The sequence below is a fragment of the Brassica oleracea genome, chromosome C1, assembly GCF_000695525.1.
Source record: "Brassica oleracea var. oleracea cultivar TO1000 chromosome C1, BOL, whole genome shotgun sequence".
NCBI lineage: Eukaryota > Viridiplantae > Streptophyta > Magnoliopsida > Brassicales > Brassicaceae > Brassica > Brassica oleracea.
In genome coordinates, this window is record NC_027748.1 from 5772151 (window position 1) to 5788499 (window position 16349).

Genomic DNA, 16349 nt, shown 5'->3' on the forward strand with positions numbered 1-16349 from the left:
TCTATATTCGAACCGCTTTTCTGCCATGAAAATCCTGTACATATGTTAACAATAATATCCTTTCTGTCGATACAGTTACGCAAATTTGATGCGTAACCGTCTGGAAATTCCACATCGTTTGAAATCCAATCAAAGAACGCATCTTTTCGCTCTGCATCAAGTCGGTATATGGGAAAAGGAGCCCTACCATTTTCATCAACATGAAGTTCTGAACGAGCACATATATCGACTAAATCCAGTCTTGACTTCAAATTATCCTTTGTTTTACCTTGAACATTAAGGATCGTGTTCATGAGATTGTCAAAAAAGTTCTTCTCAATATGCATGACATCTAAATTATGCCTTAGCAGATGATCCTCCCAGTATGGCAGATCCCAGAAAATACTTTTTTTGTGCCAGTTATGTAGTTCTCCAACAGCATCTACCGGAAAACGCTCATGTCCACCGACTTCTGGCGTCCTTTCTGCACCAAAATCTCTTAGTTGTGTCTTCAAATCTTTCCCACAAATTTTCGGAGGTGGACTGTCAAACACCCTCTTGTTCTTCGTAAACAAATTCCTACTCCTACGATATGGATGATCAGGTGGTAGGAATCTCCTGTGACAGTCAAACCAACACGTTTTCCTTCCGTGTTTTAGTTGGAAAGCATCAGTGTTATCTTGACAATATGGACATGATATCCTTCCATGCGTTGTCCATCCAGACAACATACCATATGCTGGAAAATCACTTATTGTCCATATTAGTACTGCCCGCATTTGAAAGTTTTTTTTACACGAAACATCGTATGTTTCAGCACCTTGAGCCCATAGTTGTTGCAACTCATATATTAGTGGCTGAAGAAACACATCAAGTGATCTCTTAGGATGCTCTGGTCCGGGAACGAGAATCGAGAGAAACAAAAACTCTCGTCGCAAGCACAAGTTTGGGGGTAGGTTGTTTGGTGTAAGAATGACTGGCCATAGAGAATATTGTCTTCCACTCTTGCCAAACGGACTGAAACCATCAGTACATAATCCAAGGTAGACATTTCTTCTTTCATACGCAAAGTCGGGATACTTTGATTGGAAATGCTTCCACTCTTTTGCATCTGAAGGATGTCTGATCTCACCATCTGTTGAGTGCTCCGCATGCCATCTCATTGGTTGCGCTGTGCGTTCAGACAGATACAACCTCTGCAACCTTTCCGTCAAAGGTAAATACCACATCCTTTTATATGGCACTGGAACTCTTCCACTCGTATTTTTATAACGAGGCTTCCCACAAAATTTGCATGTAGCCCGCTGTTCATCCTCCCTCCAATAAATCATGCAGTTGTCGCTGCATACATCTATTACCTGATACGATAAACCAAGACCAGCTACGAGTTTCTGAACCTCGTAGTATGAACCAGGAGCTACATTATCCTCGGGTAGAATACCTTTTACAAAATCAGCAATCGCATCCACACAGTCTTCAGCCAAATTATAATCTGTTTTAATGCCCATCAATCTTGTAGCAGATGATAAAGCTGAATGACCATCTCTGCAACCTTCGTACAAGGGTTGCTTTCCAGCATCCAACATATCATAAAATCTCATAGCTTCTGAATTGGGTAAATCTTCCCTTTTAAAATGATCATTTACCATCTGCTCAATACCTACACCAAAATCTACATCCATTATAATTGGTTCTTCTAACCTAACCGCAAGCTGAGGTTCGCTAGTACTACCATATTCATAATCAATTTCTCCATGATGATACCAAATTTTGTAACTTCGTGTAAACTCATTCAAATATAGATGAGTCCAAACATCCCACTCTTTAATAATCTTTCTATTTTTACAATTAGAGCAAAGACATCTTAACATACCCGTTTTTGCTTCCGGTTGTCGTTGAACTAACCCCATGAATTCGGTTATACCTCGTTGGTATTCTTCCGTAAGGAATCTCGTGTTCGGATCCAAATGAGGTCGATCGATCCAAGAACGATAATAATTTGAAGAAGACATGTTTTTTTTTTCTATCAAATTCGTGTGTAAATATAGTATGTGAGAGGATGAAGAAATGGAGTGAATGAAGAGGTTGGGGGGTGTGGGTATTTATAGATGAAATGCTGCCGACAGTACCGAGGAAATTCCGACGGAATACCGACGGCAACGGCTCTTTCCTCGGAATTTCCTCGCAATTTTTAAAATCCCCAACGGCTCTCCAACGGCTATAATATATTCTCGGATATTTGTCGGTGTTTTCCGAGGAATATGCCTTCCTCGGTATTTCATCGGTATATTCCGAGGAAATTACGAGGAAACCCAAATTTTGGGTTTTCTCGGAAATTCGTCGGAAATTCGTCGGAATATTCCGAGGATCTCATTTTCCGTAAGAATTACGATGTTTTCTTGTAGTGGTTGGCCATCTTACAATCTTGTTCTTTTTGAACATAGCAGAGATTGGACACTAAAATAAGGTGTCTTCTCTTTTCAAAAGCAATATCATTTCGGCCACGGTAAGCTTTAATACTGTAAGCAACGATTCTTCATTCTGATTATTCACATTCATAAATGACTAAATATTTAAGACATAACTATAACGTGTTTTAAGTTTTTGTGATAAAAAATAATCAAATCTAGCTAGTGATCAATCAAGAATAACTTTCGGTGGGGTTGATTAGTATTGGAATATTCGTTTATATTATATTCACAATAAATCTCGATCAATGGTAAATAGACAAATATTGTACGAGAAAAAGTTTGATAATGAGTAAAAGAGAATGTTGATCGTATTTTTGCTAGTCTTGTTCAGAAATGATCATGATTGTATATTCAAAACTTTTAGTTTCATTTTCATTTCTTGTCATTATTGTTCAGTGCCACCAGTCCCTATCATTCCAAATAATTTTACGCTTCTATTTTTATTTTACCACAATAAACCGAAGAAGCCAACCAATTACATAACAATTAATTTAAATAATAATCAGAAAAGAAAGCATTCAACACCATTTTTATGACGTTGTACCATTTGTTGGCTCTTCTTACAACATCTAATCATATAAAAGTATGACTAACATTTAAATTGATCCGAACATACTTTTGTCTGGATTTTGTTTACTTAATTACGGTATGTAAGTATGCTCACCATCCTCTTTTGTTTTCGATGACAAGCTCACCATCTTCTTCCCTTACGTAATTTGAAGTATGTGCTAATTACACAAGAAAAAAACAGGTATACAGCTTTTAACTTTTTATTCTTGTATTATACGAACATATAAATACGATCTACTTAGCCGTTTCCATCCTGCAGATTAATCACTCGTACCTTGCTCATGATCTTTTTTTTTTTTTTGTAACTTCCTTGCTCATGATCTTCTGTCTTCTTATTAATAATTCCATCTACTGCATTTGCATGGCTTAGCAATATACGGAGATGACTTTATAACTGCTTTGATTTGTATTTGAAACTTATGTTGATTTACAAACATACTCTTTAGAAAATATAACATCATGGTATCAAAATCAAATGATGACCTAACTTACATATTATTTCTTTCTAAGTTGCTTTGAGTGTATAACAAATCCATGGCCTCATTGAAAATAACATGAGTTCATACATTACTCAAAGTGACAATCTCAACTCTAAATCTGGCTCAGTTGCGTCACTTGTTTCGAAGTTCATCTGGATACCCGATCCCAATTTATTTCTCTGGTCCTATATCATTACGGAAAATCATTCAGAGATCCATATATTATTAAGCCCTAATTTTAAGACGATGAACGCAGATGATCGTATCAAATTAAGTTGCATTAAATATCTTGACACAATATATATATAGTACGTACTAACCTCATGTAAAAAGTGTTTGGTTATGTTAGGTTCAACAAAATGTTGGCTCTCCAAGATGCCGTAGTTGGGGTTCCAACTGTACACATGTTGTAAAAACCATTAGCCTTTATTTATATATCACATACATCTATTATGTATATGTGCGTAAAAACACCATGACATATAATTAAATATTATACATGTATTTATGAGCTAGTTATAACAATGTGTACACACCTTGTTGCTATGTGGGGCTGAGCATCTCTGTATCTTATGGGTGTTCTCTCGTATTGATCATTACTTGCATTCATCTACAAGATCGCAAATAGAATAATGAAAAAGTGCTTTAATAAAACATTGTTACATATTATTATTTGCCTCGAATTTAGTTAAATAGATTTTATTTATTTGTTTTCAATTCATGACTACAGTTCATAAAAATAATTAGAATTCGGTATGAAACTTGTTAAAATTCCTTTTATTTTGATAGTTAGAAAACATGATAATCCTCGTTTTTTTTTGTAACTGTTTTTTAAAAACATGATAATCACAATTAAAGATTTTGCGTATTATAAGATCAGATGTTTGAAAAGAAAATGATTTCGAATTCAATTAATTAAGAATCTGATTGAAATTTCTTATAATCTAAAAGATATGCATTTAGGAACACCATGTGATGTGTACATTAGTTTGTGAAATCAATTAATGATATTATACTTAGTACCGTACATATATACTGTATATATACATGCAACGCTGAAAGTTATATATATATATATTTACCATTATGTTTGGATGAAGGCCATAATGAGTTGATGATGGTATAGATGAATATTCTGCGTGAATCCTCACATCCTCCTGAATTAGTCAATAAGATGAAACAAACGGATGAAAAATGTATCAAAAACTATATAATTCATCTCGATTTAAATATAAAAAAAATACTTTCTTGTAACTGAAAATTAAAATATATATAAGCTTTTTGCGATAAATGATCATGATGTTATGCTATAAATGCAAATATGGTTTCTTTCTAAACCTTTGCTTCAAAATCTTTTAAACACACAACAGACAAAGCAGATACGTTCTTCGATTAATTAGCAATCATGGTTAATAGACTCAATACCAAAGTTAATTTTGATATTTTTTAAAAGTTAGATTAATGAATCTATATATGTGTAGTGTTTTTTTTTTTTTTTTTTTTTGAAAAAACATGTGGAGTTTTTACCTGATCATTATTAGTTGAGGGATGGTAAGAAGGATAAGTATTGAAACTGTTGCAGAGTAATTCGCTGTGTAATCTAATCTTCTCTAACTGCGCTACCCCGAGACCTCTCTGTGGCTGCTTAGGCTTGTCAGAACCATTCTTGTTCTTCCCTCTCTTTGCCGGAGAAGATGTTGGTGAGGAAGACGAAGATCCACCCATTTTTGGTCTCCCAAAGAAACTACTACCCATTTCTTGATTTATACACCGAAGCAATTTATAATCAACTTATAATCAATACCTAGAGAGAGACAAGATTGGTAGAGAGAGAGAGAGAGACACCCAACAATATGTGTGTGTGTGTACCTGTGGGTTGGTTTGGTTAGTTTTGAGCTGAGGAATCAAAGAGATGTCCAATGGTGATCTCTTCTTTATAAGATTTTTATTTTATCTTCTAAGATAGAAAAAAAAACTTTTATGGTTTGTTTTAAAGATCAGTAACTATTGCATCGCTGGATCAGATTGTGTCCAGATTTCATTAGATACGTCCCATACACACATACATACATTACATAGATTTTATGCCCTTATTTGATTTCACAATTAATTCTGACAAAAATATATCATTTAATAAATAACAATGATTGTGCGATATTTTAATCATGATTTATCATATTTTCCTATTTAAATCGTTTTTGAATGACTTCAGACACAAAAGACTACAAACATTAAATATATATATATATATATATATATATATATATATATATGATCTTATTTATTACAATATTATTCACTAGCTAACGGGTTTTTTCCGTATTTTCATGTACGCTATTCACTAGCTAACGGGTTATTTCAGTATTTTAGTAAATAAGGGGTTTTAATAAAAACCAGTAAACCACTTAATAATAGGTTTGTATATACAATATCAGTATTATATAATAGCAAAAAATATTATAACTTGAGCTTAATTTTATTTTTAAATTAATTATAAAAATGCTAAAAATTCTTTTAATTAAAGTAAAAATATTTCATTTTTACTATAGTTTTTTTACCTTGTCGTCATGATATATATCGATATCTTATATATTAAAATAGAAGTCACAACTTTGATTCATGTGTGTTTTTTTAAAAATTGGACCTAATAGACCTATTCCTAGAAAATCATGTTACATTTAATATCTAATCTTATCATTTTAATTTTGGGCCTACAAGAAATATTTATTGTGCTATTAATAATTGGATTTAAACAATAGATGATCCATTGGACTTATAGATAATATAAATTAAATATATATAATTTAATGTTGTAATATTATACCTCTATATGCTAAATATTTAAATATTTGTCGATGTTAACTTTTAAAATTATAGAAAAAAAAATTTTAATAAAAAAAATCATATTATCTAACAATGATTAATCTTTACTGCCTTAAACTAATGAAAACAAATTTTAAACTATATAAATTATTTTAAAAATTAAACAAAAACTAAATATTTAATTATTTATTCGATAATATAAATCTATGAAGCGAAAAGTTTAATTTTTTTAAAACTTTCTAAATTTGTGAAATATTACAATATCTTTGAATATGACAGTAAAATAATATTTTATTAATCTTTATATATATAGTTATGATTGTAATAATGAAATAATAACCGAAAATATATATATAGAAGAAGATACAAATACATGTGAAAGTTTGAAACAATCTATTCAATGAAAAAATATACAGTAAACTTATTATGTTTTAAAAATTTATAGACACATATATATTATAATAAATACCAATTTAGAATTGAAAACAAAATATTTATATAAAAATAAATGAAAACAAAAATCCGCACGGTTGCGCGGATCGAAATCTAGTTGCTTTATTAAAATAGAAATTGTAAAGCTTTGATGGATATGTTAAATGATTAGAGAATGAAATCACAATTTTGAAATCTTAATTATCGGGTTATACTAGAGATGTGTTTCACAAAAAAAAAAACTAGAGATGTACAATTAAAACCAACAATTACCTGGCAAATAGATCTAAAATCTAAAATAGATAGAAAAAAAAATCCTATTGTACATTTTAGATATATTCATATAAATCTTAATCGAACAAAACATCTATACACATACACCAATCAAAAACATTTTATGCGTAAGAAAATATTTCTGATTAACTATTTCTGATTACAGTACTACGTACAATCCAAAACTCAATTCGCAATATAATTATATTGTAAATTCTGAAACTGGACCAGAAACGGATTTTTACTAAGACACCCATAGCTTAAGGCTTGAGCATTTGTGTAATATTTTGTTTACTTTTTTCATGCCGCATCATAACTTTCTCAAAGTATAGTTGTTTTATTATTATTCTGGTGTTGCATATATAATCATTAATCTTGTATTATAAATAAGTGTGCTGGCTAAAGAAAAAAAATTGCTGGGACAGCGATGATTATACAATAGCTTGACATTTTTGTTTAACTTTTATGGGATGCAATGTAGATAAACACTTCCATAAGGGACTTGCTTAAAAAGCTGAAAAAGGAAAGCAATCGAACAATATATTATAACGTAAAACGACTTAGATATAATTAATTGCATATTATAGTTTGATCAAAAGTCATATTCATATTGCAGATTCACGGTAAGAATGGTGACCAGGGAACGACGAGGAATAATTCATTCCATAGAGTTCCTAAAAAAAATCACATTTCACAAGGAATAATAATTCTTTCTCGTTCCTTTTCATTACTTTTTTTGTAGAGAATTAAAGAACAAAATTATTCCTTGTTAAATTTGATAAGGAACAACCATTCCTTTTCATTCCTGCTATTTTATTCTCGTACATTCTTTTTTTATTCGTTCCTCTTGTTTCCCGAATGGTCACCAGTCCCGACGAAGAATAATTCATTCCCTAGAGTTCCTCTTGTTTATCGATGCCCTCCTTGCATTGAGAATAGCCTCAGCAAGATTAAATGATTTTTTCAATCCATTTATCTCTAAAGATCGATAAAATTTTTAATTTTCCTAATTTAAGTATGTTCTCGTAAGTCATTTGAGATAATAATAACTGATAATTGGAATAGTATCAACCAACAAAAAATATTACTAAGTGGGTGTATTGAATCTGAAATTTGAAATAATTTGATTTTTAATGAGTTTGTAGATGATTGCAGGAGAATTAAAAAATTTGGTGTGATTTTTGTTAAAACACTCTAGAATCTCATCTAAAACAGTGAGATTTGGATTTTTATTTTTATAACTAAGGAACTCAGCTCAAACACTCTAGAAACAATTAAAGTACTCTAAAATCTCCAACTTAAATTTTGTTCAATAACAATAGATTTCAGAGTATTTTATGAAATGACAAGCTCGATAACATTAGATTTTAAATTGATTTTTAAAATTCATATTTGAATAACAGTGGATTTTTCATTTTAATACAGATCATTTGAAACTTTTAGTTGAATACACCCCCTGATAGTCTAAGAGTTCATTCCAATAAGTTTAATTATATTTTACTTTCTAAAGACTTTGTCACAGTATGTATACTTAACTAACCATTGTTTATTTTACCCAAAAAAAAAACTAACCATTGTTTATAAGTAGCTTATAAGAACTTTCTTTAGTTCGGGTTGTGGTTGCTTTATACGCGAGGACGAGTTTTCGGCACTAGTACTATTAGACTAAGGATGCTCTATAAATATAAAACAATCGCCATGGGATCGATTAATTATATTAGCTACAATACAATTATCAATTTATCATACTATATTATCAGCCAAAAGAATACCAATTATAAATTGGAATATATAAGTATGTCGTGAATCATGTGATCCCCCGAGCATCTCTCCTAGCCTTAGTAACTCAATAAATAACAATTAAGTAGCAAAGGGTCGCATTTTTTAAAGACAATGAACTAACAGGTGTGTGCCACTTGGTAGGTCAGATGGTGACGAGTTAATATTCTTTCTTAGTAATGACGCCTCTTTCATTTTAATCAATAAGTAAACTTAATTTTTGAGTTATACTATGTTTAATACATCAATAGTGTCATGTTTAATACATCAATAGTGTCAGTGCAAAGATGACACCACAATTGAGTAATGCAGAAAATAAATCAAGAGACAAAATAGATACAAGCAACCAACTATTGCTTTATTAGAAATCACGTAAATAATCTATTACAAGATTTCCTTATCAGCTTAATTTACAGTCTGTTAACACCCTAACAGCTGCTACTGAAAGATTCCTAATCTACCCAAACTTGTCTCTTTGTTGTCAGTACTTCAGCAACTGCTTCAACACGATCCAAAAACACTCCTAAGAGATTTTCACCCTTCCTTTATAATAATAGCCAGTGTCTTATGGACAGAGCCGGTCCGGTTATAAAGGAACCCTATTACAAAAAATGTTTACTATGCATTTTAGCTTTTATATAATAAAAATGACCATTAAAAACTTGCAATCAGAAAAAAAACAATTGCATCTGTGAGATTCAGATGAATAAAAAAAATTGTTTTTTTAATTACAGTTTGGATTGTAACTAAATCAACAAATTTTTTTTTTGTGAATAAACAATTGTGTCTAACGAAAAGAAGTTGAAAAGACTGTCTCGCAAGTCACAATCAAACTCAACACCATAACTGATTTCAGTTCTCATTATTAAATATTTTTTTATATATAAAAGTTTTGTTATCATTTAAATCATAACTATCTAAGAGTCTATAACTCTCCTAATATTATGTTATATGAACCGTAAGAGCATCTTTGACGCGGGCGCTTATGGGTTGCTTACGGCCTGGGGGCCCACAAAAACCATAAGCCTCGACGCTTCTGCATGCAAAATAAGCGACGTTGTTTTTTCGATTCTTGCACTGTTCGCGGGTCCCACTGACACGTGGCGGTCCGCGAATGGTTAGCCTTTTAATTTTTTTTTCAGACAAAAAAGAAAAAAAACTCAAATACGCACTTCTAATGTGGGGTTGTGTGTTAAAAATGCTCTAACTTTCTTATTGTGTTTCATTTGTCAACTTAATTTATTTTACACTTAAACATTAGACATATACATAACAAACATATATGTACATATAGAAAAAAAATTGGAAAAGGGGGCCCCGCCAAGTGGGGGCCCCATTCAAATGTTTCACTATACTATGCACAAGTCCGTCTCTTCTTATGGAATACACACAACTCCATAGCTCTTTTATAGTGATCTCCACGTTCCTGAAACCCTAGTTTCCAAGGAACATGAATATGGACAACTTCCATATCAATAAGTACGCTTTCATTTTCTTAAAATGCACTTATTCCTCAAGGCATAAACTTGATCCACAAGTTTATTATCTCTTGTCTTTTCTCCACTGTATAAATTTGCTCCTGAAGTTTATCCCACACCAGCTCAGCATCTTGCGTCCACAAGGTCTCTACCACTCCGCATGCCTTCTGGTTCACTCTCTGACACACACTGTCTCAGCAACTACTTCAACGACTACGTCAAGACATAAACCATCAGTTTATCCTTCTTCATCTCAGCATATCTTGCATCCACATGGTAACCCACCACTCTGCATGCCTTATGTAGTAACGACTAATGCATTCAGCATCAATGACTTCGTCGTCTAGTTAGTCACGAAAGACTATTGACATCTACAAGCTCCACTTGCATCTTCAATCTCCCCTTTTTAGCTTTGTGTGCCGATCAAGCACAATATCCTTATGGTTCAACAACCACGTTTTCCCACCTGGAAACTTCCACACTCGATATTCTATTCTCTCCCATGAGAGTTGCACTATCTTCATCTTCTACAATAGATATACTTTCTCCCCCATGAGATAAGCACCATCTACATCAAGGCGTCCATCACCATGATCTTCTCCCCCACGAGATATGCACTCCTTGGACCAGAACGTCACCACTTCTCCCCCTGCTTGATTGCATACTAAGCTAAAACAAAGATGCTTAGATGTCAAGCCTTCCATCACACACACACCTGTCTGCTCCTTCATGCGTACTGCATCAGACTCTGACGCATCCGTTGAACTACTTCTCGAACTACCTCTCAAACCACTTCTTGTCTTGGCTCTTTAGGTTTGGGCTTCTTCCCCTCTACTGTAAATATGGTAGGATCCTCCCACCCAGTCTTCACAGCTATCCACACATCATCATTTATTCCTCGAACCAACAGCTTCATGCGCACCTTCCACTGACCATACCGACCATCCTTCAACATGATTGTCTTCTGCATAGAACAATCGTGTCCATCTTCACCTTCAGGATCACACCAATAACTTAGGTGACCCACTCTGATACCACTTGTTAATGCAAAGATGACACCACAATTGAGTAATGCAGAAAATAAATCAAGAGACGAAATAGATACAAGCAACCAACTATTGCTTTATTAGAAATCGCCTAAATAATTTATTACAAGACTTGCTTATCAGCTTTACATAGCCTGTTAACACCCTAACAGTTGCTACTCAAAGATTCCTAATCTACCCAAACTTGTCTCTTTGTCGTCAGTACTTTAGCAATTGCTTCAGCACGACCTAAGAACACTCCTAAGGGATTTCACCCTTCCTCTGTAATAATAGCCAGTGTCTTATGGAATACACACAACTCCATTGCTCTTTTATAGTGATCTCCACGTTCCTGAAACCCTAGTCTCCAAGGAACATGAATATGGACAACTTCCATATCAATGAGTACACTTTCCTTTTCTTAAAATGCACTTATTACTCAAGGCATAAACTTGCTCCACAAGTTTATATCTTGCATTTTCTCCACTGTATAAACTTGCTCCTCAAGTTTATCCCACGCCAGCTCAGCATCTTGCGTCCACATGGTCTCTACCACTCCGCATGCCTCCTGGTTCACTCTCTGACACACACTGCCTCAGGAACTACTTCAACGACTACGTCAAGACATAAACCCTCAGTTTATCCTTTTCCATCTCAACATATCTTGCATCCACATGGTAACCCACCACTCTGCATGCCTTATGTAGTAACGAATAATGCATCCAGCATCAGTGGCTTCATCGTCTAGTTAGTCACAGAAGACTATTGACATCTACAAGCTCTCCTTGTATCTTCAAATAGGTTTTGAGTGGTAATCATATTTTATCTAAAACGAATTATTGAGAGAAACCGTCCTCTGCCTCGATCTACCGGCGGACAGAGAGCTCTCGAGTTTACTACGCTTTAATTTGATCAAATTTGCTACTAGGAAATCAAAAACTCAGACGCCTATGAAGCTGCCCTAATGCACAAGAGATACAAGTATCAAATCATATATATGCATATTTAAATTTAGATGGTGTGAAGCTATTACAACACTAGTAAAACCCACTATATTATATATCCTGATAGCATAATACAATAATTTACATAGCATAGTGGAACGAATGTATACACCATAACTAGTTTATAATCTACGAAATAATATCTACCGTAGATTTCCTGCACATACATTTTCCTGCTACATTATTACACTGTCCATATCCTTCTTTCCATCTTTTTTAAATGGTGTCATATTATTTTCTGAAATACTTTTTTTTTATAAAATAGGGATCAGAATCAAATCTTGTTGATCCTCTTCTTACGTTGACAGCCAATCAAACATAAAGTTTCATGTTGCAAAATAATCCTATTATTTATATTTATCTTAATCATATTTTTCATTTTGGTTTGGTGTTTTTTGAGATGTAAATATCAATGTAATCGAGTTTTAGTTCTAGAGATGTTTTTTCTTATATACAGGATAAAGATGATGGTAAATTGCATTAAGATAAGGTAAAAGATTTGTAGTTGGAACCTTTTTTCCTTTACATCTAAAGCTGACAATAAACAAGGCAATCAAGGTCTCAAAGTTAACTAGTACTAACATGCTAAGCAAGCAAAAGATTAAACAACTAAAACGAATCAAGCAAAAGAGGAGTAACAAACACATAAGAAATAAGATAAAAAAGCTAGAATAGTCGGGACTAACCATAAATAAGCATGAACAAGGATTAAAAAGATAAAGAGTAAATTTGAAGCAGAATTCCGGAGTTGTCTTTTTAAAATATTTACTCTCTGTCGTAGTATGTCTCTAGCAGGGGACAACATCACATATGAATTATGGACGCAGGGGCCTAAAAATAATTATCGTTTGTAACAAATAATTATTATCCACTGCTTAGATGTTTCTACTATATATGCACAGTTAATTATTAGCTAAATATATCTAATAAGGTGTATCCAATTAATTTGGCTTCAGCGATGGAGATCAAATTAATTCATTAAACAAAGAGATTGGTCACATAAAAACACATGCATAACGTAACAAAACCAACTGGATGTTCAAATTTCAACAACTATATCAAATACACAAATAAAATATTATGAAGATTTCCGTGCATGCGATGTAGTTTTATTTTGGAAATTTTTATGTATCCTGATTTTAGTTATGATTTTGCGATGTAAAGCGGACGTGCATACAATTCTACGTTAGAGATTGGAGTTCTGGTTGCTCAAAAAAAAAAGATTGGAGTTCTGTTGATCTCCACCAATGTCTTGTCCTTTTTATTGAATTTTAAAGTTTAGCTCATACATTATTAAAAATTGGTGCACTGAACTTGTAATTTGTTGAATGAAAGTAAACAATAGCTTAAAATAAATAGATTAAATAATGATGAGGTTGGTTGTTGCATATTTACCAAATTAAATTTGATTCAGATTAATAATTCATCGATCATATTTGGTTTTGCTTGCACGAACACACAGAACACAGAAGTGAAGGTTCCAATACCTTATCATGTAGATATATTGGACAGTTCAAAATTTATTGACTTATTGCTCTTAGATTAGGCATCATATGGTATATATGTAACATAATAATAAAAGTCCCAAGTGTTGACAGTTAAAATGTATACAATACAAATCCTACGTATTTAACTTGCCGAGGTAAAAATGTTAAAATATAAAATGCTAAATTATACTTCCTTCGTTCTCAAATATAAGATACTTTTTTTATGTTTCAATATAGAAAATATTAAGTAATTTTTTACTTTATTAAAATATGTGTATATAGCTAATCATATTTAATAGTCTATTTTTGTGATTGGTTGAATTGTTTAAAATTTATAATTTTAATTATATTTTTTAGATAAAAGTAATTTTTTAATATACGTGTTTTTACGTAAAACACCTTAAATATTTTTAGAAAAGGAGAAAGTAGTTAATTAATATATATAAACTTAGAAAAACAATAAAGTAAAGAAAATAAAAGCGAAGTGTTTGACAAAAAAATGAGCATCTCACCGCATGCAAGGGCTTCAGGATTCAGGAAGCTAATATCTCAATTTCCATTTTCCAAGGTCCATCATCTCTCTCTAATTGTCTACCAATCTCACTTCGGATTTTTGTATATATAGTATATATTCTTTTGTTTTCATAATAAAAATGTCATTTAAAGATATTTTGCGCAGATTAAGAAAGTGATAAAATATATTAATATATTATTATTTAATATGTAATTATTTAAATAAAAATAATTTAAATAAACATATATTGGTTAGTTAAAAAGATAAGAAAGAAACTGTATATAAAAATTGTATTGAAAATGAAGGACGATACTTTTTAAAACAAGAAAGAAAAGTTAGAATAATGTTTTTTTTTTAAATAGAGGGAGTATACTATGCTTGTACTGTAGATATTATATAGAAGTAGATACACGATAGTTTAACAATTACGTTGATTCGTTTAAATCCAAACCATGCATTTAAATGATCACAAGTTGACCATACACTTGTGAGAAAGCTCTATATCTATGTCAAGATTGATAATGTAAGAAAAGATAGATTAATATGAGAGTAAAAGACAATGAGGAACAGAGTAAACAAATAGATAAGTGATGAAGAGTATATTAAGTTGAGAATAAGAGAGTATGTGTATCAAGAGATTATAGAGATTGACAGTAACCAAGAGAGAAGAGAATGGTGAAGAAGAAAAGGGAACTCCCCTCTTTCAGCTTAGATTATAATTAATTACAATGAGGGTTCTTTATACCCAACACACACACTAGACAAATGAGAAGAAGAAGACAAAGAGAGATAGATCTGGATTCAAAATGAATGGTTGGGATGAGAGGATCTAAATTAATTTGAATTGAATGGCTGAGATGCAGGAGAGCTTCCAATGTGATAGTGACAGCTCCTAACAACCATCTTTCTTCTCTCCAACATGTTATTTTAATCTCCACTTGTCCAGCCTCTCTCTCCAAAGGTCAGAACCTAATTTGAATTCAAATTTGCCTCTCAAGTTGAAGTTGCACGAATTTCACTCTTAGGCACAAGTCTGGCACTCAAGTCTCATGTCTGGCACTCAAGTCTCAAGTCTGGCAGCTTACATCTCAAGTCTGGTGCTTCTTATAAAGCCTTATAAAACCTTTATAAAACCTTAGAAAACCTTATAAGACCTTATAAGACCTTATAAGTATTTTCAAGTCTGGCAGCTTAATTCTCAAGTCTGGCAGCTTAATTCTCAAGTTTAGCTGCTTAATTCTGCTTCGTGTCAACACTCTCCCTCAAGCTTGACCATAGGAGATCCTTGGGGAAGCTTGGAACTGAGAGTACTTACCTCATTAAAAACCTAAACATAGAAAACCCTTTGGGATAAAACCACACTTAGGAAAAGAGTACAAGCCTCTCAACCTAGGGATTGACCAGTGAGTTTATGAGCCTTATGATGATGTTGAGGGACTCATAAACTCTGTATCATGGCCTTACTTCAATGGCAAGCAGACTCCAATGCCTACACTTAAAACAACCTTTGAGCTTCTTCTTATGACCAGAGCTTGTCTCCCCCTTTCTTCTAGCTTCTTGCTTCCATTTAGGGTTGAATCCAAGCCTGCCTTTTCTCATGAACTCAATAGGTACCTTGTAAACATTTATGGAATGCTGGTGAGGAGTACTGAACACTTGAATGCCTCACACCAGCTGCTTCTCAACCAGTATGTGCATTGTCACTCTTGAAGCTTTCAACATGTAGGGGGACGTTGCAACTCCATGATCTGCTACCATCATGTAGCCAAGAAAATCCCTAGTTGAATACTCCTTGTGTCATTGCATATATGTGGCCAGATTGTAAATCACCATTTGCTGGCTTCCTTAAACTTCATCAACCAGGTACAAGCACACATGCTATGGGCTGATTCAAAGCTTCCCAACTGAAGGTATCTGTTCTAACTCCATATAGTAGCTGATCCATAGCTTTCCAACCAGAAGGTATTGTTCCAACTGAAGGTAACTGCTCTAACTCTATATAGGAGCTGATCCATAGCTTCCCAGCCAGAAGGTA

The 16349-nt window shown here is 32.9% G+C and overlaps 1 protein-coding gene across 1 annotated transcript; it reads right to left on the reverse strand.

Annotated features, from left to right (window-relative positions):
* Positions 1 to 3509: 3509 nt before the first annotated feature.
* LOC106300487 lies at positions 3510 to 5511 on the reverse strand. The gene is made up of 6 exons (XM_013736641.1): positions 5369 to 5511; positions 5027 to 5256; positions 4582 to 4656; positions 4036 to 4109; positions 3820 to 3895; positions 3510 to 3684 (listed from the first exon to the last, which is right to left on the reverse strand). Exons 2-6 carry the CDS (start codon positions 5252 to 5254, stop codon positions 3592 to 3594), a joined length of 546 nt encoding a protein of 181 aa, XP_013592095.1. The 5' UTR covers positions 5255 to 5256; positions 5369 to 5511; the 3' UTR covers positions 3510 to 3591.
* Between the last annotated feature and the right edge of the window lie 10838 nt (positions 5512 to 16349).